Source organism: Melitaea cinxia, chromosome 2 (genome assembly GCF_905220565.1).
Source record: "Melitaea cinxia chromosome 2, ilMelCinx1.1, whole genome shotgun sequence".
Lineage (NCBI taxonomy): Eukaryota > Metazoa > Arthropoda > Insecta > Lepidoptera > Nymphalidae > Melitaea > Melitaea cinxia.
The window spans coordinates 4077574-4104474 of NC_059395.1; the positions used below are offsets into that span (position 1 = coordinate 4077574).

The following is a 26901-nucleotide window of genomic DNA, read 5'->3' on the forward strand; positions in this document are numbered from 1 at the left end:
TACTTTATTTAACTTCTTGGAGAACCCACAAGTATAATTTTAACTTTTCGGAAACTTCGTTTTACACTAAAAAGTCGTTCAATATAAATCAATTTTTGAATATGAGTCTAGTAGGTTATATTCTCACTATATGATCTGGATAATAGTAGCACTTGTGAATCTTAACTTATTCAAACACCTCATGCACTTTTTTGTTTATTATACAATACTTCTTAATTTTTAATACAAAAAATACACGGAGCTGATGTAGTGAACTGATAGCGACATCTGTCTAAATAAGAGAAAGCTTCATTTTAAAACACGACCTTCCTTAAGTGCTAATGTCAATCACAACCAACTTTCTTTGTAACTTTTGATCGGATTAAATAAATAATTTAGAGACACTCAACTTATCTTGAATTTTTTTTTTTTTTTGATTTATTAAAATATCAAAAGAGAACTTATTTTAGAAACCCAATTTCACATGTTTTTCCATATATTTTTACTAATTTATGTCTAAAGTTAGAAATAGAAGAACGCGACAAAAAAAAAGGTGAGTTAGATATTTTTCTCTATCAGGCTCCATCATGTGGTATACGGCTTCTCTTTGGCAACGCCATGCTCTACACTGCTGTTAACTTCGGCGGCATGTACACTAAGTATCTAGCGGACTGGGGGCAGAGGAAAGCGTTTCTGGAGACTCATAAGTCGATGGTGACGAGGCAAAAGACGAAGCGAGAGAGCGATCGACAATGGAAACTGTTTCAAAGTGGTAAGACCCATACACAAAATACCATATCACTTACTCCTATCGTAGTCCACTGCTGGACATAGGCCTCCACTAGTTCGCGCCAAAAATGGCGTGAACTCATGTATTACACCCAAAATCATCGCACTGGGTAGGCGGGTTTGTGACTGCACGGCTGGCTTTGTCGCACCAAAGACGTTGCTGCCCGTCTTTGGCCTGTGTATTTCAAAGCCAGCAGTTGGACGGTTATTCCGACATCGGTCGGATTTTTAAATTCCAAGGTGGTTGTGGAATTGCGTTATCCCTTAGTCACCTCTTACGACACCCACGGGAAGAGAGGGGGTGGCTATATTTATTTATTTATTTATTTATTTATTTATTTATTTATTCTATTTTATTTCTTACATCTAATATTACAGGCATAACCCAATTCATTAGACATAGTAAACGAGACAAAAAGCAAAAATTAAAAAAAAAAAAATTAAACTACAATTAAAAAAGAATTAGCTGACTTGAGCATAACACTAAAAACAAAACAATGTAACATTAATAACTATAAAACATTAAATTCATTTCTCATAACATATTATGTACAAAGTATATATTATTTGCTGCCCTAACCACACAGCACAAAACACCATATACGTAGGTACGTAGGTATTTTAGTAGTATGTGCCGAAGCATGATGTTTCTTTTTACTAGTTAAATTTAATTTATATAAAATAATTTAAGTGGATTAGTAAGTTAATAGTTTATCGAGTAATTCTTAAATGAATAGATTAGAATGAACAAAATAGTATCAGTTCTAATCACATTAAGAGAGCGAGTTTACTTTGAAACAACCACATTTGAAAACAAATTAGTAACCCAATTACGCTACAGCCTGTACTATTCCACTGCTGGGCATAGGCCTCTTTCCACATGTAGGAGGAAGATCAGAGCTTAATCCACCACTCCGCTCCAATGTGGGTTGAAGGATGGTAATACAATTAAGCTAAATTAAATTTCGAATAGTGTTATATATATATATATATATATATATATATATATATATATATATATATATATATATATATATTTAAATAATAAACGTAAGCTTTATTTTCTCAATAGTGATACCAGATTTTCTAGCCAAAGAGATTTCTAGTCATGTGTCGAGAGTCCGAGGAGAGTTCCAAGAGCAGCAATTTAATAATTTGTACATTCAAAGGCATGAAGATGTTTCAATTCTCTTTGCTGATATCAAGGGTTTTACAGGTTTGTTATTTATATTTCTGTCTGATTATGAATGCATATGATATAAATTGAGAATCCTTATGATTGAATGTAAATATGAAGAAAAGCAACGTTGTTTTATATTTCAATGTCTAAGAGACAAGATTGTCATATCGCAAAGGGAATATGGTGTTTTGCTCACAATTAAGACAATACCGTGTCTCTTCTATATATGTATTTTGCTTAGTAAAAATAATATTGACTTTATTTTCATATCTTTTAGAACTTTCGAGCAAATGTAGCGCCCAGGATTTGGTTAAATTATTAAATGAACTTTTTGCAAGATTCGATCGATTGGCGTCGGTAAGTGTTTCACATTATTTTTACAATATTCAAAAGTACCATCAGTTTATAGAACAAATTATTTTTAAAACAAACTCAAAGGAACAATATGGACATGATTATCGCCACCAATAACTTCATTAATAAAATAATAATGGAAACTTGAAGTGTTGGCGATGCGTTCACAGCAACAGGACGCGGGCTCGATCCCCGTACATGACAAACATTTGTGTTTATATATCGATGTTTGTCGTGGTTTGGGCATTCTGTTTAAAACCTGATATCATTTGACATGGCTCTTAATAATCAATTGTTATTGTCCATGCAGGAGAACCACTGCCTTAGAATCAAGCTGCTGGGCGACTGCTACTTCTGCGTGAGCGGCTTGCCGGACAAGCGCAGCGACCACGCCTTCTGCTGCGTCAACATGGGCCTGCAGATGATACGCGTCATCCGCGACGTTCGGTACAACAAACAGGTCAACTACTGCTTTTTTGTCTGATTACATTCCTAAAATTCCAGTAATGTCAAGTTAGAATTGTGCATCTTAGTGTATTATAAGAAATGAAACAAAAAAAAAAGAGTGTGCTTAGACCACACGACTGAAGTGAAACTTCTTTAGCTCCACCTAACTTATATCTCCCTCTCAACTTCCGTTCGCCTCGCCCCATCACACTTTTCGTGACGCTTTCGTTACGCATTCACCAGCTTATTCCCCAAGTCAAACGTGAGTAAAGAAGTTTTACCTCAAGTTAGTGAAATTTATGGAATTGTACTAAATTTTAAATATAATCGTATATTATAAATAACAAATAATACTAACTACTAATTAAAATATTTAATGAGGTAATAATCTATAATATAAAAATGAGTCGCTGAATGTGTTGCTAAGCGCAAAACTCGAGAACGGTTGGACCGATTTCGCTAATTCTTTTTTTTAAATATTCCTTGAAGTACGAGGATGGTTCTTACGGAGAGAAAAATTATAAAAAAAAAATTTAAAATTTCCTGAAAAAGTCTAAAAACAACACTTTTCTATACTCCCATACAAAAGATTTGTGATAATACTTAAAAGTCAATTTTAACTTTAATACCATACGATAAAGTTTGTGTTAGGCGATACGAGTTCGCCGGGTCAGCTAGTAATAAATAATTATATATTTCAACTTCGTTGACGTTTTAGTTAGTGTTTATAAAGAGAACTTTTCTAAAAACGTAACCTCGATACTGGACACCAAGACCACCTAACTAACATTTGATGATAATTAACAGGTGGACTTAGACATGCGGATCGGAATACATAGTGGCATAGTGTTGTGCGGAGTTCTTGGTCTGCTTAAATGGCAATTCGATCTCTGGTCGCATGATGTTACACTAGCGAACCATATGGAAAGTGGAGGGCTGCCAGGGTAAGTTTAAGACATAGAACTGTCCAAAGTAAAACTAAACACAAAAAGTGCAGATAATTCAAAATAAAATCATTAAATTTAAAATTTTGAAGCCTAATAGATTCTTAGAACGAACTATTTGGTGATGTGACAAGACAGGGTCGCGTTTCCAATCTCGACAAGTAACGCAATATTTTAAAACCGTAAAGTTTTCAATATTCATCTCGTGCGTTGATAAATAACATTGATAACCTAAATAGGTTTCAAGTGGAATTCCAAAATATATGCTAGATTAACATATACATGACCGTAGATAAGTCTGTTCACAAATAGATAAATATGTTTGGTATTGTAGGCGTGTGCACATATCGTCAGCAACCATGGAGTGCCTGAATGGCGCGTTTGAAGTTGAACCCGGGGAGGGAGAAAAACGTAATCCGTATTTACGAGAGCTTAACATTACCACGTATCTGATAAAAGCAACAGAGCAGCCGAGGAGGAGTAGAAACAAATCGACAAATAAGTAAGACGCCAATGTTTTACTATAAACATCTGAACCGAACGAACGTGTGAAATTAAAATAATCGTTAGATTTTCTGAAATATTTCCATAAAAAAAAAAAAAAAAAAAAAAAAAAAAAAAAAACTAGTAAAAGGTAGTACCTAGAAAGCTTTTTTTAATAATATGCTGAATTAATCCAGTCGATATTTAGCGATTCCTTTTTATTTATATTGATTTGCGAATTTCCCGTACAGTTTTATTGGATTATGTATAATTTAAACATATTTTTATGTAGTGTACAACAACAAGTGCGACAAAACGATACGACATGCAGACGCCCGAGCGGAAGCATTGAAGAGGAAACCACTACCGATTGGATACCAGAAATGCCGTTTCAAAATGTAAGAAAAAGTCAAATTCAATTTGAGCAATAAAATAAATTATGTTTTGGTAATGACTATTTTATATAAATACTTTAATATTTTTTAATTTTTCAGTATTTTCAAAGTAGCACCCCGAGTACAACGTGGTACCGGCGTGTTGACAAAAATAAGGATGTCGAGCACGGCCAAGACGTTGAAATCACATCAATATCGGAGGTATATTTAAATTTAAATTTGAAATCAATGAATCAAATTATTTTATAGGATTTTGTAATACAGTAAAAAGTATTTAAAATTTTGAGAGGAATATGAGCGGGTAAATAATTTTCTTTTATTTCTTTAGTAACAAATGTTCAGGATTCAAGAGTAATTATCGTAAAATCTTTTCAAAGTTTAAGTGCTCTCAGCTTATATTTAGAATCGAGATGATATTTATGTGTTACTGGCTGACTCGGCAAACGTTGTCTTGCCGCTAAACGCTATTTAAAAATAGGGGTTGGTGGTAGAAGGGTGAAAATTTAAGGTTGTATGTATTTTTCAACGCCAAATCATAATAAAATAATAAATAAATAATTTATCTAATAATTAGAAAAAAAAATTGGGGTGGACTACTTTAGTATTTAGGGGGGTGAAAAATAGACGTTGTTCGATTCTCAGACCTACCCAGTATGCACACAAAATTTCATGAGAATCGATCAAGCCGTTTCGGAGGAGTTTAACTATAAACACCGCGACACGAGAATTTTATATATTAGATATTACTTTTACCTATATAGGAATTATGGCAATGATCATTTTGAAACCCACGATATTTCGGCGACGTTGCAGACGCCACGGTCATACCATATGGTAAAGTGAAAATTTAAAAACTTATGTGTCGAAACTGATGAACCGATTTAGTCTGTAATATCCTACTGTTGGTCATAGGCTGCTTTCTTCAAAAAGGAGATGAAGTTTAATCCACCACGCTGCCCCACAATGAGTAGTGATCACTACTACCTCTTTCTGAGAACAAACAACCAGGTCTGACAACTTAACGCACGTCTTGGCACGATGGGACAGGAGACCATAGACATAGACCCACAAGGACAGACACACAAACTGGAAATAAATATTTCTAAGAATAAAAACATCTACTCCGAGCGGAGTTAAGGCATATAAGACCCGTACGATGCATATGCGGCGTTTCCCCGCGTATTAAACTTTTTATATCAGAAAATAATTAAATCTCATTTCATGTTTTTTTTTTATATTTTTTATATAAATATTTATTGATATATGTTAATTATTGATATTTTGAATTCTTCTTTACAATTTGTATGTTACAATTTATCTATATAGTCCGGTCAAATTAGACTAAAAAATAGAGGTGAGGTTAAAAAAATTCCGACTTGGCTGAATATTGGTAGGATTGTTCAATATACTATTATAAAGGAAATGTGAAAAGTCCTCATCGATCCGACACGTGCAAAAAAATTTACCCGGGGTCAGTAAATTTTAACATAAAATTAGCTCAGACAAAAATTGTAGATCAGATAATTATCTATTAAAAATGTATGAATACATTTTTTCCTAAGAGCCACCGTTTTTGAGATATAACGATTCAAAAAGTTGAAAGCGTTGTAATCGTCATAATATGCACACGTGTCCACGCCACCTTTGAGGTAGCGTACTTAGCGCGTTTTTTTTTAATGTGGTTTCCCCAGTAAGTCTATTCCACTGATATTTTATGATTCTATTTAATTACCTGACTGCCAAGGAAGGGTTATGTTTTTTGCGCGTATCTTGTATGTATGTATGTTTGTATGTAATATTCTTTACTACCTCATATTTCCAGAACCACTGAACGGATCTACATAATTGAAGTATCGTTAGGTTCGTCTTAGCTGCCCAAGTGTTCTTAGATAGGTGACATTAAAAAAAAAAACAAACATGGCGGCTGCGCGAAGCCATTGTAGTTAATGAAAAATTTTTTTTTCTCGAATACTACAATATGGGTATCAAATTGAAGGGCACAATACAAGGATTTGAATTTTTTTTTTTGTTGGAAAAGAGACATCCCTGGTGTGGTACCATGATTAGGAAACCAGGATCTGATGATGGGATCCCAGAGAAATCGAGGGAAACTCTCGAAAATCCGCATAACTTTTTACTGGGTGTACCGATTTTGATGATTTTAACTTAATCGAAAGCCGATGTTTATCATGTGGTCATATTTCATCGAGATCTGATTACAACTTTTGGAGTAATCTTTGATAATGCGTATTTCTTGACGATTTTTTCGTGTACCTCGTACATTGTATTACTTGTCGATGTAATTGAAGTCGATTTTTTTTCGTTTGCCTGCAAACACAATTATTAATAATGAATTAACGCAAAATAAAAATAAAAAATAACGATAAATTAAAAATTGATACAAAATACACAATTACAAGACTGAGAGTAATTGCTTCTCAAAAACTGATAGGCGCTCCAACAAATCGTCTTTTTTTTTTGAAAATCATATCTAAATACGAATTACATATACCGACAGTAATATAAAAATATCAAAAATAAAAAATAATTAAAAAATAATAATGATAAAATGTGAAAAATATTTTTCGATTTTACAGACATAATAATAAAAAATAAGACTGGGGATTTGAACCATGATCTTCTCAGTTGATCCCGACCGGCCGATTTCCCCCCGAGCTATTGCAACTAAATTGACAGATGCGAAATTTACCTTCGTATTCTAACGATATTTTTTCACGCCCTAAAAACAGGGATTAAACGACATTTTCTAAAAATGAATCCTAGCTATATCGATTTGTCTCCCCCGAAATATCCTATATACTAAATTTTATGAAAATCGTTGGAGCTGTTTCCTAGATTCAGATTATATATATATTCATATACATATATATACATGAATTGCTCGTTTAATAGTATAACATATAGAGTAGGAGTGCAGAATGCTAATATTTTTTTTTAAATTATGCATAAAAATATACTAAACTAGCTGTGCCCGCGGCTTCGCCCGCGTTGAAATCAGTGTGTCACAGAGTTTTCCCGGCAAACTTCCAGTGAAACTCTTATCAAAATCGGCTTAGCCGTTCTGTAAACCTTCCTCTTGAAGCCCTTCATTGGTGAAACCGCATGAAAACCCGTTCAGTAGATTTTGAGGGAATCGATCACAAACACTTTTGGAGACTTTGTTTTATAATACACTAACTGTTTAACGCAAATTATTTTTTTATTTAAGTCACTTGAAACGATTATCACACTGAGTAACTTTTTAAAAGGCACACTTTAGTATAATTTAATAAAAACATTATAAAACCTCTCTATACACCACATTTTTAGTTTTATTTTTAGGCTGCAGTATAAATAACCTATCAGGCGAACTTACAGGTGCTGTATATGTTTCATACAAACTATAAACCCCCATTACACCCCCTTAGCGGTGGAATATCGCAAAACCCGTTCTTAGCGGACGTCTACCAACTGTAATCTACCTTCCTGCCAAAATTCACCTCTGTCTCCATCCTGGATGGATGGAACCATCCAGCGGTTTATGAGTCAGTGACCTTTCTCTTACATATATTTAGATTTCATTCATTCATTCATTCATTACAGCCTATACAGTCCACGCTGGACATAGGCCTCCACAAGTTTACGCCAAAAATAACGTGAACTTATGTGTTTTGCCCATAGTCATCACGCTGGGCAGGCGGGTTAGTGACCGCAGTACTGGCTTTGTCGCACCGAAGACGCTGCTGCCCGTCTTCGGCCTGTGTATTTCAAAGCCAGCAGTTGGATGGTTATCCCGCCATCGGTCGGCTTCTTAAGTCCCAAGGTGGTTGTGGAACCTTGTTATCCCTTAGTCGCCTCTTACGACACCCACGGGAAGAGAGGGGGTGGCTAAATTCTTTAGTGCCGTAGCCACACAGCACATATATAGATTATGATACATTATTTGGAAACTTCGTCACCATCTATAGAGCATACATTTTAAATTTCAAGTTTCTTACTTCAAAAACATAGGACTTTCATACAAACTTCCAACCCCCGTTTTATCCCTTTAGGGGTCGAATTTCGTAAAATCCGTTCTTAGCGGATGTCTCAGCTCTATAAGAAACCTACCTGCCAAATTTCAAGTTTGTAGCTGTTATAGTTTCGGAGATTTCGTGATGAATGCGTTAACATACCATGCCCCGTTTTAACCCCAAAAAGGAGTTGATTTCTAAGATGCATTATTTGAACACCTTCTCACCTTCTATAGAGTATACATTTGAAATTTCAAGTCTCTTACTTCAAAAACATAGGACTTTCATGCAAACTTCGAACCCCCGTTTTACCCTCATAGGGGTCGAGTTTCGTAAAATCCATTCTTAGCGTAGTTTACGCCCTATAAGGAGCCTACTTGCTAAAATTCAAGTTTGTAGATGTTATAGTTTCGGAGATTTCGTGATCAGTGAGTCAACCTATGATCCCCCGTTTTAATCCCAAAAAGGAGTTGATTTCTAAAGATACATTATTTGGACACCTTTTCATCATCTATAGAGCTTACATTTTAAATTTCAAGTCTCTTCATTCAAAAACATAGGACTTTCATACAAACTTCCTACCCCCGTTTTACCTCCTTAAGGGTCGAGTTTCGTAAAATACGTTCTTAGCAAATGCCTACGTCTTATAAGGAGTCTACCTGCCAAATTTCAAGTTTGTAGGTGTTATAGTTTCGGAGATTTCGTGATGAATGCGTTAACCTACAATGCCCCGTTTTAACCCCAAAAGGGAGTTGATTTCTAAAGATATATTATTTGGACACCTCCTCACCATCTATAGAGCATACATTTTAAATTTCAAGTCTTTTACCTCAAAAAGATAGGACTTTCATACAAACTTCCAACCCCCGTTTTACCCCCTTAGGGGTCGAGTTTTATAAAATCCGTTCTTAGCGAATGTCTAAACCCTATAAGAAACCTACTTGTCAAATTTCAAGTTTGTAGGTGTTATAGGTTCGGAGATTTCGTGATCAGTGAGTCAACCTACGATCCCCCGTTTTAACCCCAAAAAGGAGTTTATTTCTAAAGATACATTATTTGGACACCTTTTCATCATCTATAGAGCTTACATTTTAAATTTCAAGTCTCTTACTTAAAAAACATAGGACTTTCATACAAACTTCCAACCCCCATTTCACCCCCTTAGGGGTCGAGTTTCGTAAAATCCGTTCTTAGCGGATGCGTACGTCTTATAAGGAGCCTACCTGCCAAATTTCAAGTTTGTAGGTGTTATATTTTTTTTTTTTTTTTTTTTTTTTTTTTTTTTTTTTTTTTTTTTTTTTTTTTTTTTTTTAATTCATGTGCATATTTGTAAAACAAGGCAAATACATAAGAAATTCTCAGTACCTAATTGAACTGACTTCGTCGCGGGCGGTTGGTTCAGCACGTGCTTCGGTGACAGCCTCGTCGACGTTGACGTCATTTGTTTTTATTTTATGTATGCCATCGTCTCTTTTTTTTTTTTTATAGCCTGTAAATGCAGGGTTGTGTAAGATAAATTAGGCACGGGAACGATTTTAAAGAAATATGATCTTACCTTAATAAATAGCCTCATTCGTAGCCTTGCTCCTTTTATATATTATACGAGTATAATGGAAGCGTGCGTCGTCGGGCTTACGTCTTCCCATGTCCGGCGCGCGCGGTGGTCTGAGCTTACCTGCATTCCGTGCACCCGACGACGTAACATCACATAATTTCACTACTATTTATTTATTTATTTATTTATGCAAAATATATCTTCTCTGTTGTTACTTATTTATTTATTTTGCTCCATTTTACATGTTTATTTATAATATTTGTTATATACATGTACGGATATGTATATGTGTGTATGTGTATTATATGTTTATGTGTGTGTGTATGTGTATGTATGTGTGTGTGGTGTATGTATGCGTATATAATTATATTGCTAGAAGAAAGGAATGATACTTGTCGCGCTAGTCAAAACAGGGGTATCACTGAAAATCAGCGTTGGTTTTTGTTTTTTATGAAAGCCAACACCAAGCTGAGTGATATACCTTTTTGGGGCACAGCACTTAGCCGCAGGCGGTATTATTTGGTCATATAATCACACATTTTCACATTTCTTGTTTATTCGTCTTTTTTTTTCATAACTTCTTTGGAATTTTTTATGTACATTTTTTTTTTACTTTTTTTTTTTTTTTTTGATGTTATAGTTTTTTGTAGTCTATATTACTGGTCATGTAAATTTCTTTTTTCTATATGTAGTTATTGATTAATTATTATTATGTCTATTTAAGTGTGTCTTTTTTTGTGTAAAAACTGTCTGCGTTTTTGAGTGATGCTCCGAATAAACGTGTTTCTTTCTTTCTTTCTTTCTTTCTTTCTTTCTTTATAGTTTCGGAGATTTCGTGATGAGTGAGTGACCTTTCGCTTTTATATATATTATAGATTATAGATAGATATATGGCTCTTATATTGATTGTCAGTCTGTAGTCAAATTGAAATTTTTTAAAAAAGATTCTTTATTTTCATTTTTTTTTTGGTTTTCTTTGATTTAAATTTTTAATTGTGGTCGAATATCGACCTCTGGGCGACCAACTAGTCAATTCTATTATTTATTTTGCATGGAGTATACCGTTTTTCACTAAAAGTCGGTGGAGATATCGAAGGTTCTATCATGACTTCATCCGTTAAATAGCCGATTCGCTAAACATTTAGTGACACGTAGCCGTGTGTGCAGCAGGAAGACGACGTGATAAACCACTCGATCGAGGTGAGCAGCAACCGGCGCATGCGGCTGCGGCACATGCGGCCGTGGTCGCTGCGCTTCCGGCGCGCCGCGCTCGAGCGCAGCTTCGGCCGCCTCGACGAGCGCACCTTCAAGTCCAACGCCATGTGCTGCTGGCTGCTCTGGCTCTTCATCGTCGCCGTGCAGTGCGTCGTGCACTACAAGTACGTTACTTTACATCGACTTCGGCCGCCTCGACGAGCGCACCTTCAAGTCCAACGCCATGTGCTGCTGGCTGCTCTGGCTCTTCATCGTCGCCGTGCAGTGCGTCGTGCACTACAAGTACGTTACTTTACATCGACTTCGGCCGCCTCGACGAGCGCACCTTCAAGTCCAACGCCATGTGCTGCTGGCTGCTCTGGCTCTTCATCGTCGCCGTGCAGTGCGTCGTGCACTACAAGTACGTTACTTTACATCGACTTCGGCCGCCTCGACGAGCGCACCTTCAAGTCCAACGCCATGTGCTGCTGGCTGCTCTGGCTCTTCATCGTCGCCGTGCAGTGCGTCGTGCACTACAAGTACGTTACTTTACATCGACTTCGGCCGCCTCGACGAGCGCACCTTCAAGTCCAACGCCATGTGCTGCTGGCTGCTCTGGCTCTTCATCGTCGCCGTGCAGTGCGTCGTGCACTACAAGTACGTTACTTTACATCGACTTCGGCCGCCTCGACGAGCGCACCTTCAAGTCCAACGCCATGTGCTGCTGGCTGCTCTGGCTCTTCATCGTCGCCGTGCAGTGCGTCGTGCACTACAAGTACGTTACTTTACATCGACTTCGGCCGCCTCGACGAGCGCACCTTCAAGTCCAACGCCATGTGCTGCTGGCTGCTCTGGCTCTTCATCGTCGCCGTGCAGTGCGTCGTGCACTACAAGTACGTTACTTTACATCGACTTCGGCCGCCTCGACGAGCGCACCTTCAAGTCCAACGCCATGTGCTGCTGGCTGCTCTGGCTCTTCATCGTCGCCGTGCAGTGCGTCGTGCACTACAAGTACGTTACTTTACATCGACTTCGGCCGCCTCGACGAGCGCACCTTCAAGTCCAACGCCATGTGCTGCTGGCTGCTCTGGCTCTTCATCGTCGCCGTGCAGTGCGTCGTGCACTACAAGTACGTTACTTTACATCGACTTCGGCCGCCTCGACGAGCGCACCTTCAAGTCCAACGCCATGTGCTGCTGGCTGCTCTGGCTCTTCATCGTCGCCGTGCAGTGCGTCGTGCACTACAAGTACGTTACTTTACATCGACTTCGGCCGCCTCGACGAGCGCACCTTCAAGTCCAACGCCATGTGCTGCTGGCTGCTCTGGCTCTTCATCGTCGCCGTGCAGTGCGTCGTGCACTACAAGTACGTTACTTTACATCGACTTCGGCCGCCTCGACGAGCGCACCTTCAAGTCCAACGCCATGTGCTGCTGGCTGCTCTGGCTCTTCATCGTCGCCGTGCAGTGCGTCGTGCACTACAAGTACGTTACTTTACATCGACTTCGGCCGCCTCGACGAGCGCACCTTCAAGTCCAACGCCATGTGCTGCTGGCTGCTCTGGCTCTTCATCGTCGCCGTGCAGTGCGTCGTGCACTACAAGTACGTTACTTTACATCGACTTCGGCCGCCTCGACGAGCGCACCTTCAAGTCCAACGCCATGTGCTGCTGGCTGCTCTGGCTCTTCATCGTCGCCGTGCAGTGCGTCGTGCACTACAAGTACGTTACTTTACATCGACTTCGGCCGCCTCGACGAGCGCACCTTCAAGTCCAACGCCATGTGCTGCTGGCTGCTCTGGCTCTTCATCGTCGCCGTGCAGTGCGTCGTGCACTACAAGTACGTTACTTTACATCGACTTCGGCCGCCTCGACGAGCGCACCTTCAAGTCCAACGCCATGTGCTGCTGGCTGCTCTGGCTCTTCATCGTCGCCGTGCAGTGCGTCGTGCACTACAAGTACGTTACTTTACATCGACTTCGGCCGCCTCGACGAGCGCACCTTCAAGTCCAACGCCATGTGCTGCTGGCTGCTCTGGCTCTTCATCGTCGCCGTGCAGTGCGTCGTGCACTACAAGTACGTTACTTTACATCGACTTCGGCCGCCTCGACGAGCGCACCTTCAAGTCCAACGCCATGTGCTGCTGGCTGCTCTGGCTCTTCATCGTCGCCGTGCAGTGCGTCGTGCACTACAAGTACGTTACTTTACATCGACTTCGGCCGCCTCGACGAGCGCACCTTCAAGTCCAACGCCATGTGCTGCTGGCTGCTCTGGCTCTTCATCGTCGCCGTGCAGTGCGTCGTGCACTACAAGTACGTTACTTTACATCGACTTCGGCCGCCTCGACGAGCGCACCTTCAAGTCCAACGCCATGTGCTGCTGGCTGCTCTGGCTCTTCATCGTCGCCGTGCAGTGCGTCGTGCACTACAAGTACGTTACTTTACATCGACTTCGGCCGCCTCGACGAGCGCACCTTCAAGTCCAACGCCATGTGCTGCTGGCTGCTCTGGCTCTTCATCGTCGCCGTGCAGTGCGTCGTGCACTACAAGTACGTTACTTTACATCGACTTCGGCCGCCTCGACGAGCGCACCTTCAAGTCCAACGCCATGTGCTGCTGGCTGCTCTGGCTCTTCATCGTCGCCGTGCAGTGCGTCGTGCACTACAAGTACGTTACTTTACATCGACTTCGGCCGCCTCGACGAGCGCACCTTCAAGTCCAACGCCATGTGCTGCTGGCTGCTCTGGCTCTTCATCGTCGCCGTGCAGTGCGTCGTGCACTACAAGTACGTTACTTTACATCGACTTCGGCCGCCTCGACGAGCGCACCTTCAAGTCCAACGCCATGTGCTGCTGGCTGCTCTGGCTCTTCATCGTCGCCGTGCAGTGCGTCGTGCACTACAAGTACGTTACTTTACATCGACTTCGGCCGCCTCGACGAGCGCACCTTCAAGTCCAACGCCATGTGCTGCTGGCTGCTCTGGCTCTTCATCGTCGCCGTGCAGTGCGTCGTGCACTACAAGTACATTGCTCTACACTGACTTCGCAGAACAACGAGATTCTCTTTTTTTTTTATATCCCTAGTTCGGCAAACAAGCGTACGGCTCACCTGATGGTAAGCGATTACCGTAGCTTATAGACGCCTGCAACACCAGAAGCATCGCAAGCGCGTTGCCGACTCAATCCCCAATCCCCCGGGAGCTCTGGTCACCTTACTCACTACAGCATCACAACACTGCTTGAAAACAGTATTATTTAGCTATGATCTTCTGTAAGGTTGAGGTACTACCCCAGTCGGGCTGCTCTATATTTTGAGCAGGAATTTTCCTGCTGTACCCTACCTCAGTTACACTACACTACTCTCTCTACTCGTCTCTATTCGACTGATTTTTTTTAAATGTATGTTATCTCAGAACTTTTGACTGAGTGGTGAGAAAAATAGATTATCAATTAAATTACCATATTTAGTCAAGAAAGGGTTTAGAAATGGAAACAGTTACAGTAGAATATACACAATTCAGATTTGCCTAGACAAATCAATTTCTCAGATTATTTATTTCCAACTACAAAGTCATGTATAACACATTTACATACACACGTTTATAAATATTTTTTTAGATCTTAATTAATGTAAAAAATATTTCTTTAAATCTTAATTAATGTAAAAAAATATTTTTTTAGATCTTAATAAATGTAAAAGTATTTTTTAGATCTTAATTAATGTAAAAAATACATTTCTTTTTCGTAGTTGCTGGATATTGCTAATAATTCTGGCAGGAATGACGGTATCCCTTACACTATCGTTCTTTGTGGTAATGGCGGAAGAATTTCCAGTTGCACTGCCACGCCTGGCAAATTTCTCAGCGGCATTAAGCGCTGACAGAATACGACGAAATGTTCACATTTGTTGTTTTGTGACTATTATGTCAATATCTAGGTAAGCGTGGAATTTATCTATATTTTTATACAAAACTGATAACTATACACTATGTCAAGCATGTTTACTCTAGTAGAAGTTAATGTAAGAAACGTTTAACTCGATTCCTGAACAGCTTACATTGATTACGTTTTAAACATTTTCAGTACAGTAAAGTTATACATATGCCCACCATCTTTTCCCGATATTGGTCCATCGAACACAAGTACGCCAGCAGAAGCAACTTTACAAAGTCACGCAAACAATGACTCGCTGTCAGAAGAGGAAATAAGATCATTCGAATGTTACAAGCCAGAATACGTTGTCTTTACTTGGATAATATGTCTAGTAGCTCTAACTTCAATATTGAAACTGTACTACTTGATAAAAACACTGCTAGCGTTGATCAATGTAGCTCTGTACTCAGTTCTGTTACTCATTTACTATAACGTTGATTATTACAGTTCCCCAGCACATGACACGTAAGTTTCTTGTTTTTTTAGTTATATTTTCTACAGTTAATATTACTAACTAGCATCATTACGATTAAAATCCAGTTTCAATGGTTTTTTTTTTTTTTTTTTTTAATATGTATCACTAGGTCGGCAAACAAGCGTACGGCTCACTTGATGGTAAGCGATTACCGTAGCTTATAAACACTTGCAACACCAGAAGCATCGCAAGCGCGTTGCCGACCCAATCCCCAATCCCCCCAGGAGCTCTGGTCACCTTACTCACCAACAGGAACACAACACTGCTTGAAAACAGTATTATTTAGCTGTGATCTTCTGTAAGGTCGAGGTGCTACCCCAGTCGGGCCGCTCCATATTTAGAGCAGGAAATTCCTGCTGTGCCCTACCTCAGTTGGTGTTATGTAGTTTTGAACTAATATGGTAACTAAAAATATTTACACAAGCTTTAAAATTGTTTATTACTCTAGATGTCGTTGTTAGTTTTTTTGAAGACAGAATAGGTAAAATCATAATATTATTACATTTTCAGTGAGTTACGGTTTTACGTCCAGATGTTGATCTTGATGACAATGTTCTCAATAATAGTAATATATCACGCGCGTCTGGTTGAAGTTACGTCTAGGCTTGACTTCCTCTGGAAGTTACAAGCCGAAACCGACTTAAAGGAAATGAGGGACACGCAGAGAACCAACAGACATCTGCTGAAACACATACTGCCTGATCACGTGGTCAATCATTTTTTATCCAAAGACAGGTGTCCAGATGTAAGTAGTATTAATGCACCTTATTTGTTATATTCGAGATTCCTTTGACTAGATCCATTAAGATGCGCTGACCCATATTCAGGTAGAAATAAGCATTGAATACGAACCTCGAGAGTTAGAGCTCGTTTTGCCCAAAAATGGGACGTTTATAGCAGTATAGTACTGTAACTATGAAAATAATATTTGATATCAATTACTGGTGTTCTATTATAAAGAAAATATAAAAATGAATGTTTGTCTATATGTCCTTTATAGAATCTGAAACTATACATTTGATCATGTCATGATCTTCAGCAAAGTATTGTGTATGAGCACGCAAAGGTTTCTGAGTTGTTACGACCAAAACAAAAAAAAAGCGTAGCAACTATCGAATATTCTATTAAAAAGAAGAAAATTCTGAACAAATTATTTTATTTTATTTTCTTAACTACTACCATTGGTGTTTTTAGGAATTGTATTGGCAATGGAGAGGAGAAGTTGGAGTAATGTTTGCCGGAATACCAAATTTTCATGAATTCTATTCCGAACAAAAAGCCGTTGACTGCATGCGACTCCTCAACGAGATCATTTGTAATGTACCAATCGGATTTACCCGTCTCAGTCAAATTCTTGTAGAAAACAAGAGAACTTTTTTTGGCTGTTGAATTAATAAATTTAATTGAATCAATACTTCAAGGCAAATAACTCGAACCTCGTGCTTGTTTGCAGTTGACTTCGATAGATTACTGATGCAGCCACGGTTCAAAAGTATCGAGAAAATAAAGACAATTGCAGCAACGTATATGGCAGCTTCTGGCTTGAACCCTAATCATAAGGTATGTTTGAGTTGTGCGTATTTACGATATATTTATTTTTTCTTATCAATTGTGATTTATAAGTACTGAAAGTAATTGGTTTCTTATCAAGCTGTGATATTGTAATAAATATACCTTACTCCTAATAACTTGTAAGTACGTCCTTTAAGGAAAAATAATATTTTTATTATAATAAATGAAATATAATCAATAAGCTGTGTGCCTACGGCACTAAAGAATATAGCCAGCCCCGTCTCTTTCCGTGGGTGTCGTAAGGAACGATTAAGGGGTAACACAGTTCCACTATCACCTTGGAACTTATAAAGCGGACCGATGGCAGAATAACCATAAATGAATCACAATCAAATTATAATATTCTCAAGTACAGGTCAGTCACGTCAGTGGTACAAAAAATTATGTGGTATCACGGGACACCAGGTAGGAACGAAGTTTCTTCGGATAGTATAGAAGCAACACAATTAAAAAAAAAATTAAATTTTATATATTTTCTAGTTCTTGATTTTTTTTTCTTTGTTGATTGGATTTTAATTAAGTACATAAAAGTATATAGGAAATTTAGTATTTTAGAAAATAACAAATACCGTAAAATAAAATAAATCAAACGAAATAATAATAATAATAATAATTCAAACTATTAAGTGGAAAAAAAACACGTCTATTTATTTTTGTCGACAGTATAAAATTACATAAATAATTTAAAAAAAGGTTTACTAGTAATATTTTAATTTTACAAACGTCATATTATACAGTCGTGTGACTGATATTACGTCACTTCCGTTATATATTTTACTTACGGCTTTAGTATCACATTTTTTTCAGTTCGATCGCCCAGCCAAATGTCAAGCCTGCCGTAAGAAACTTCGTTTCAAAAATATCTGATAATTTTGTTAAATAATATGCTAATTACATTTCACTTTTTTTTAAATATACCGTATTTCTAGACTACCGATGACGATTACGACCATCTCTGTGCGCTGGTCGACTACGCCTTCGCGCTGCGGGAGGCGCTCGAAGATATCAACAAACACAGTTTTAATAAGTTTCGGTTACGAGTCGGTGAGACATTTCTTCATAAAGACTAAATGTCAGCTTTCGAGGAGTATAACTGGAATATAATAATATATTTTTCAATGATAGTCTGACTATTTTGCCAGTTTTCAAAATTAAATTCAGACTGTTATCTCAACTGCACCGATCAATCAATCTCCGTGTGTTCTCCACTCTACGCGACATTGGTGGAATCAACCGTGCTACTTTGGCACAATTCAAAGCCATTAAACCAATCAATCAATCAATTAATATAAATTTCTTAAAAAGGTCTATGTTTTGTTATTTAAGTCATAAGGTCATAGTCATATGTCCACAAAAATGTAAAGTTTAATCTGTGACATTTATTAATCCACACATTATCTATTAGCCAAAATGTATTTAAACAATGTCAGGACTCGCCCATCTGAAAAACAAACGTTTTATGCATTGCAGGAATCAGCTGCGGACCTTTGGTTGGCGGGGTGATCGGCGCTCGTAAGCCCGTGTATGATATTTGGGGCAACACTGTTAACGAAGCTTCGCGGATGGAGTCCACTGGTGCTATGGATCGAATACAAGTTACGAAGTACACAAAACATGTAAGTTTAGTTGTAAGGCCTACAAATGTAGTAAAAATATATGAGGTTTATAACTCACGCCTAGCTTAGGACTTTCTAAAACGTGCCAATTTTAGACATCTCTCTGCGCTCTGAAATAAGCTAATAAAACTATAAACTTAAAACAAATAAAGCTTAAAGATATGTTTATTTTATAAAATACTATTTGTACCCTACAAACACTGTTGCAGTTTATGCATTACTATTATATCACACATTCAACCATTTAATCATTCATAACATTTAAACATTTAACCACTCAGTACTCAACGATTCAAACATTTAACCATTCAATCATTTAAACATTTGTATAATTCAACTGTTTAACTATTCCTACCACTCAATTCAACCATTTAACCGTTCGTACCACTTAATTACCAGCTGGAACCAGACAACATTCCACTGGTATTCTTATCAAAGTTCACGGATCCACTTTCCTTGCCGTTGCTTTTAATCTTTAATCGATTCATAATAGATGGTAAATTTCCAAACAAATGGAAGATGAGCAAAATTGTTCCCGTACATAAATATCTGGTAGAAAAGACATGGTGTGCAACTATCGACTTATCTCACTACAAATTTGGTATCGTACGGGTCCATTTTATGTGTTAGCATCGATATAGGCAAACAGGTGGATGTTGTCTGTACCGATTTTTCGAAAGCTTTTGATAAGTTTAATCGCAAAATACTAGGAAAAAATTCTCATTATTTGGGATATGCGACCTACTTCTTGCATAGTGTGAATCATCGGCAGGTTTTTCACTGTGGTAATAAATGGACACCAATCACAAATGTTTGTTTTGACTTTCGATAATTTTACAATTTTGACATAATATATAACATAATAATGTATACATAATATATTATAAACACGGTTATTAGTGTTTATAGTGGCGGCCCCACGTTGGGCGCCACTATAAACACGGGTATCGTGCTTAAACTATTTATTACTAGTTCAGGTTAGGTACAAAACAGTAACAACGCAACAAAAACACAACATACTACTACAATGTAAGAAATAATCGCATGCGCTCTGGACAACGGCGTGGGACCCACTGTATCTATGCGCCGTGCACCGCCCTACGTTGGGCGCCAGATTATACATTTTAGTTTAGCCTGACGTGGTAATTTGTTAATTTTATTTGATTTCAATGTTGGCAATGGCAATTATTTTATTATTTTTTATTTTAGCTTCTTAAATTTTTGTACTTTCGACATTGTATTTTATCATGTTTCTCTGAATTGTTAATGGGTATTGTACTAGATACATATTAACGATATTGTTCATTCTTAATTTTAATCAGTAATTGCTTATTTATTTGATAATCAACAAAAGATACATTAACAATAGTTTCTTACACACGAGCTTACAATATGATGTCAATGTTCTTTTAATTACATTACCTACGTGATAATGCATGTGATAACCGACATGCATTATCACGTCAAGTAACACAAAGAATTTTATTATAATTTAATTGCCAAGTACACACACACACACTTCAGCCTACCGCAGTCCACTGCTGGACATAGGCCTCCCCAAGTTCTCCCCGGTCTTCCGCAATCCTCATCCAACCTACACCGGCAATCTTACGTAGATCGTCGTAATTAAATTATAATTTAATTGCCAAGTATAAAAGTTAGTAAATAAATAAGTTAATGAATTATTACAGCCTATACAGTCCACTGCTGGACATAGGCCTCCACAAGTTTACGCCAAAAACAACGTGAACTCATGTGTTCTGCCCATAGTCACCACGCTGGGCAGGCGGGTCGGTGACCGCAGTACTGGCTTTGTCGTACCGAAGACGCTGCTGCCCGTCTTCGGCCTGTGTATTTCAAAGCCAGCAGTTGGATGGTTATCGCGCCATCGGTCGGCTTCTTAAGTTCCAAGGTGGTAGCGGAACTGTGTTATCCCTTAGTCGCCTCTTACGACACCCACGGGAAGAGAGGGGGTGGCTAAATTCTTTAGTGCCGTAGCCACACAGCACAGCAAGTTAATGAAAGTAGTGAGCTATTCGAGTGTAGTCGTGCGGCCGGCAGGTGCTGGAGCGGCGCGGCTACGGGCTGCAGGCGCGCGGCGCGGTGGAGGTGAAGGGCAAGGGGCGCATGGAGACGTGGTGGGTGACGCGCGAGGGCGCGCGCGGGGGGGGCGCGCCCGCCGCGCCCGCGCCGCCGCGCTCGCTGGCCGCGCTCGTGTACAGCATGCTGCAGGCGCGCCGCCGCATCTACACGCACCCCTTCGGCGCCGCCGGTCAGTCGCTGGAGTGGCCCACTGCTGGGCACAGCGCCCAGCGCCGCGGTGCGCTGGAGTGCCCCACAGCATAGGCCTCTGTCCTCGTGTAGGAGACAGATCAGATCGCTATCAAATGTACATGATAACAACCGGGCCCGATAGCTTAAAACACGGTGAGGAGACTCACAAGAGCTAACAACCAGATCGAAAATATTTGTATAAATAAAAATATCCACTGCGAGCGGAAATCGAACGCGCGACTATCAGTGTTTAGGCGCCGCCGACTGTACACCATTACACCATAGCGGTCAACATCGTCGGTCACATATTGGTACAAGACGATTACCCAAATTGGGTACACAGGGTACCCCGAATCGCAGAATATAATAAATCCGTAATCACGAAAACTCTATTTTATTAAAGCTCTTTCCTTACAAATTGCAGTCTGACTCAGTCATTGCCGTTTTTTTAGTTGTTAAAGTAAAATAAACAAATATAGACAAGTCATTACTATGATTATTAATCCTCAATCAATCATCTAGCATAAAAATTGTGTCTCCTAAATGTTAGATATCATTTTTTTTTTCTTCAAAAGGTGTCAAAAAGTTTGTTAGAATATTTGTACCTCTACGTTTGAAAACAAAGTTGAACTCAATTGATATTTTACAAAAAAGACAAGTAGATAGTATATAACATACACATTATATACATTTATAATTCCTAACATAATCGAATTCAATTTAAAATACACTTTATTCAAGTACATTTTAGGCTGTTTTCTGACACGTTGAGGACGTTCCAGGTCCAAGCCGGATACGGCCGGAGCGCGCCGGCACCGCGCCCAGCGAGCGGCGGCCCGGCGCCCGCCAGCCGCGGCCCCGGAACACGTTCGTGTAGTACGTACACCGTGCATACAAATCTATACATATAACTAGCTGACCCGGCGAACTTCGTATTGCCTAACAGTGACTTTTAAGTATTATCACAAATCTTTTGTATGGGAGTATAGAAAAGTGTGGTTTTTAGACTTTTTTAGAAAATTTAAATATTTTTTTTTTTACAATTTTCTCTCCGTAAGAACCATCCTCGTACTTCAAGGAATATTTTAAAAAAAGAATTAGCGAAATCGGTCCAACCGTTCTCGAGTTTTGCGCTTAGCAACACATTCAGCGACTCATTTTCATATTATAGATAAAATGGTAGGAAAGCCAAAACTGTACATTGAATATTTTTTAAAAAAAATACTTGGGGTGTGATCTACAATCGATACCGAAGCCAAAAGAATTTTTGTCTGTTTGTCTGTATGTATGTCCGGGATAAACTCAAAAAGTACCGCACGGATTTACTTCAAATTTGGCACGAATATTATTAAGAAGTCAGGTCAACATATAGGCTACAAATTATCACGCTATCAACTACGAGCAGTGAACCTTTATTTCTTCAACGCATTCTGTAACAACGTGTAATCTAACGACGCATATTTGAATATTGTTATTATGTTAATAACCATGCTATAAGCTAGCTTCACACTATAAATAAAGACATTCTGTAGTATATTTAGTATCAGCATTGCATCCGTGCGAAGCCGGGGCGGGTCGCTAGTATGAAATAACGAAATTAGAATATCTTGACAACATTTATCCGATGTGCCTTATTTAAACTTTTTTATTAAAATATGGACGTAGATTTTATTTTATTATTTAAATAAATACATCACTAGGTCGGCGAACAAGCGAACGGCTCACCTGATGGTAAGCGATTGCCGTAGCTTATAGACGCCTGCAACACCAGAAGCATTGCAAGCGCGTTGCCGACCCTATCGCCCATCAGGTGCTCTGGTCACCTTACTCGCCAAAAGGAACACAATACTGCTTGAAAACAGTATTATTTAGCTGTGGTCTTCTGTAAGGTCGAGGTACTACCCCAGTCGGACTGCTTCATATTTTGAGCAGGAAATTTCCTGTTGTGGCCCTACCTTAGTTAAAAATGAGACGCGTAGGTAAATAGCTAATATCGAGTTTTGACTAAAACGTTGTAATTAAGTTTGAGACGCGTTGAGGTCATAAGTAATAGCACTGGCTGTTGCACTGGCGGTTGCGGGTTTGATCCTCGCTTATGACAAATATTTGTGTTAGCCATATAGATTTGCCATAGTACACCAGAATGTGTGAAGAAAAAAAAAACTCTTTATATTCTACGGTTGGCGCCATTTTTCAGTTTTTTTTTTTTTATTATATTAAATTGCTTTATTTTTTCGCAACTGTATTAAAAATAGTCGGTTCAGTACACGTGCGGAACCGTAATTTCAACTTGTTCCGACTGTCAACGTTGGAACTCTTTGCAATGACAGCCTTTCCACACTCGTAATGGAATATAGTATGACGCCTCCGTCCTGTGCGCAGTAGTGCGCACTCGGAGGCGGGCAGCCGGCCGCACGCCAACAGCGCGGCGGCGCGCCGGCCGCACATGGCGCCGCTGGCGTCCAGCTCCGCGCCGCACACGCCCACCGCCGCGCACGCGTCGCCCGAACAGATCTTCACCGGCCCCACCAAGCTAGGCATAGGCGCGCGACTCAAGGCCGCGAGCTTCTCCTACAGAACGAGGCCGAGCAGGGACCGCTCGCCGAACATTCGAGAAGAGAATCTCGGATCGGGAACTTCGATAGCGAACGGAGCTCCCGGTTCCTTCAGATTTAGATCCGTGACGACGGCGTCCTTCTTCAGAAGCAGAAATAAGGAGAGAAAACAGAATCAAGAGATGACCAACGAGAGCGGCGACACGGTCACCACTCGTATGTGAATAATGAAAGAATATTAGACGGTTACCGACGTTGCATTTGTAATAATTTTTGATATATTGTACGTAAGTTTAAAGGGTATTTAAAGTCAGACGCTGGCGTCGATGTAGATTTAATATTAATTTCTCAAATTTTGACCCGATATTTATTTATTGTTTCGGTTTTTATAGTATCTTTCAGTACATCTTACAGGTACATATTTATACTTATTGTTAAGATTTTATCGTAACTAAGTTGTGATTTTAATACTTTTCACGTAAATGTTATTTTTATTTTATTTAATTATAATAAAACAATTATTTACTACTTTTTATATATTTGATGGAGCAAACCATTTAACGCTTAAATTATGAGATCTATTAAATATTTATAGATGCCATATGTAGACATAAAATACAAAATACGTACAAACGAACGCGACAAAGTCGATATTTACAGAGTTGATTACTTTGAGTACTGACAACTTTTGTTTTTTTATATATATATTCAAGATTATAAGAAGCAATACCTACCTACAGTAATTTATTTCTTTAACTACTTATATTTAATTATACTGTCAATCACTCCTCGCATTTCATAGACTCTATAATTGATATATCTAATTTTAAACAATTTTAATTTTAAATTACGTTTAAAAAAATTTTCTTTCTTTATATTTATATTTCAATAACTGTAATAATTTAAAAATACTAAACCATTCAAAGACTACATTAAAATCAAGTTTTTTGTATCTTTAATACATACCTACTGTTTTGTTAGTGAGAATACTTTTTAATGTGTGCAGCCATTAAGTAAAAGTTTAAGTCAAAAAATATACTATAATGTATTTTAAGTATCATAAAAAAATTATTTAACTTTCACAAAATAAAATATCCACGAATTTGGCGGATTTAATGTACGTTAAATAATAATTATTACATTGTGTGCAATTTTACTAAAGGTTGTACTCGTTAGTAGTCGTAATGTATGTATATTTTACTAATTATATGAAATCGTATGCCAAAAGAAAACCATTGATCTCCTAATATTTTAAGCCATAAAACGGGTACACTTTAACTATAGCAAATTAAAAATATTTTATAAATACATTTATATATTGTATATCTTTAGAATTAAGACGATAATTATTATATATATTTTAAAGAATTAATACGATCATGAATTTTAAAATATTTTAAGATATTATCTGTAAAGTAGAAAATAAATGGAAGCCAAATAATTTAATCTCTGTTAAATGATCTTAAATGTCTATTTGTAATTTGTAGTCTAAAAATATATGGTGGTCAAAATAAACATTTTTTTTCTATTTAACTTTATCAAAATAATCTTCAAATTATCGTTATAAATCATGACAATGGTAAGATAACGCTGTGTAGTACCAATGACACATTTCCTTATTGACTGTTTTACATGAATGGAAATCACCGAAAAATTATTGTGATTAATCGATAAATATGAAACGGTAAAGATAAAATGATGAGTCAATTTTTATACGATATCTTTTTGTGAAATTTTCCTAATCGATAAAAATAATCTCTTATCCTATTTGTGTATTTAAGACAGATAAAAACAATAATAATATTGCATTTTTTTTTAAATGATTGTTACTGTTGGCTATAGCGTCACCGGTGTGGGGGGCCAGGTAGGTACTATAGACACCGGCCGCGAAGGACGATGTGAGCCTTTTTAGAGGGCTCAGGGGGACGTTCATCCTAAGGGTGTCTTCTAGTGATATCGCACCTCGGCTTAGAACGTCGTCGGAATGGAGAAATTATATTTGAACAACGTTTTAACTAAATGGAAAGCGTTTACGCATTCCCGAGCATAAAGCAGAGAGTATATGGTACTAAGACTCTATGAAATAGTTAAAAACGAAAGGTTAAGAAAAATACGACTAAATAATACACAACTCATATTTTCAATTTCTATAATTCATACAAAAATCTTGTGTTGACCTTTGTGATGTACATGATTACGAAACAAAGTCCCTCATAATTTCTTTGTGACTATTTAACCTTTCCTTATTATGGCCAGTATATTTGATACGCTAGATATTGGAACTAATAATGTCTGTGAAATATTATTTAAGAATTTATGACACATTATATAAAAGCTTTGATCTTTCGATTATATTCGTTTTTATAAATATTCATAACATTAAAAATATTTGTTTTAAAATCTGGCGTTAAATATACACTCATGTACTAAAACAGAGTAACCTTATCGACAAAAATGAAGAAATGGGATTTTAAAAAATGTATACAAACAATATTTAAGTTTATCTTCAAGATAAATAATGCGATTACTGAGTTCAAAGCCTACATATACTAAACATATTTAATTTACAAGACAAGATTTCCTATATTTTTTGTAAAAATTGTTTTCAATTAAACATTTTCATTTGTTATTAACAATAATCTTGCAATAAATCGTAATACATTTTTCCTTTTATTTATTTCATAAAATTAAACACTTAATTGAAATATTTACAGACAACATTATATTATTTATGAAAGCTTTCCTTTATTTCAACGATAAAAAAACTTAAATAAGAAAATAATATTAAATAGTTACGAAAAAATACATATTTTGTACAAATTTAAAAAAAAATCATTCAAGTCACAGATCGTTATTTTCATTTCTTATTTAATTATTCTCAATATTATCAATATGTTATCAGATATACTGTCACAAAAAGTGATATATTTTCATGTAAATAGCAAATTAATATCTGAATATGCATATAGCTAAAAGACAAAACATGCCATGTGTTCCCATTGATACTATACATGGATACATTTCTTAACACCAAATATCATATTATAAATCGCAAAATTTAAACCAAAAAATATATATATTATATTATATTTTTTTTATACTTCTCCCTTTCCTTTTTTAGATAATTTACTTACTAGTGATATTATTG

General features: G+C 37.6%; 1 protein-coding gene across 1 annotated transcript; it reads left to right on the forward strand.

The window, feature by feature from the left end:
• Positions 1–558: 558 nt before the first annotated feature.
• LOC123667163 (adenylyl cyclase 78C-like) lies at positions 559–24281 on the forward strand. The gene is made up of 19 exons (XM_045601135.1): positions 559–751; positions 1841–1984; positions 2226–2305; positions 2613–2762; positions 3557–3693; positions 4028–4195; positions 4469–4574; positions 4671–4772; positions 11307–11518; positions 15077–15265; positions 15412–15726; positions 16247–16481; positions 16931–17051; positions 17190–17296; positions 18238–18352; positions 18779–18924; positions 20986–21244; positions 21981–22074; positions 23581–24281. The coding sequence occupies exons 1-19, from the start codon at positions 598–600 to the stop codon at positions 23975–23977; spliced, it is 3231 nt and encodes a 1076-aa protein (XP_045457091.1). The 5' UTR covers positions 559–597; the 3' UTR covers positions 23978–24281.
• The last annotated feature ends 2620 nt before the right edge of the window (positions 24282–26901 follow it).

Bases quoted from the DNA above. Each gene is read 5' to 3' on its own strand.
- LOC123667163 (XM_045601135.1), top strand. From the start codon at position 598: ATGCTCTACACTGCTGTTAACTTCGGCGGCATGTACACTAAGTATCTA. The intron at 2,763-3,556 runs GTCAACTACTGC...GATAATTAACAG, and splicing joins ACGTTCGGTACAACAAACAG to GTGGACTTAGACATGCGGAT. The intron at 15,266-15,411 runs GTAAGCGTGGAA...AAACATTTTCAG, and splicing joins ACTATTATGTCAATATCTAG to TACAGTAAAGTTATACATAT.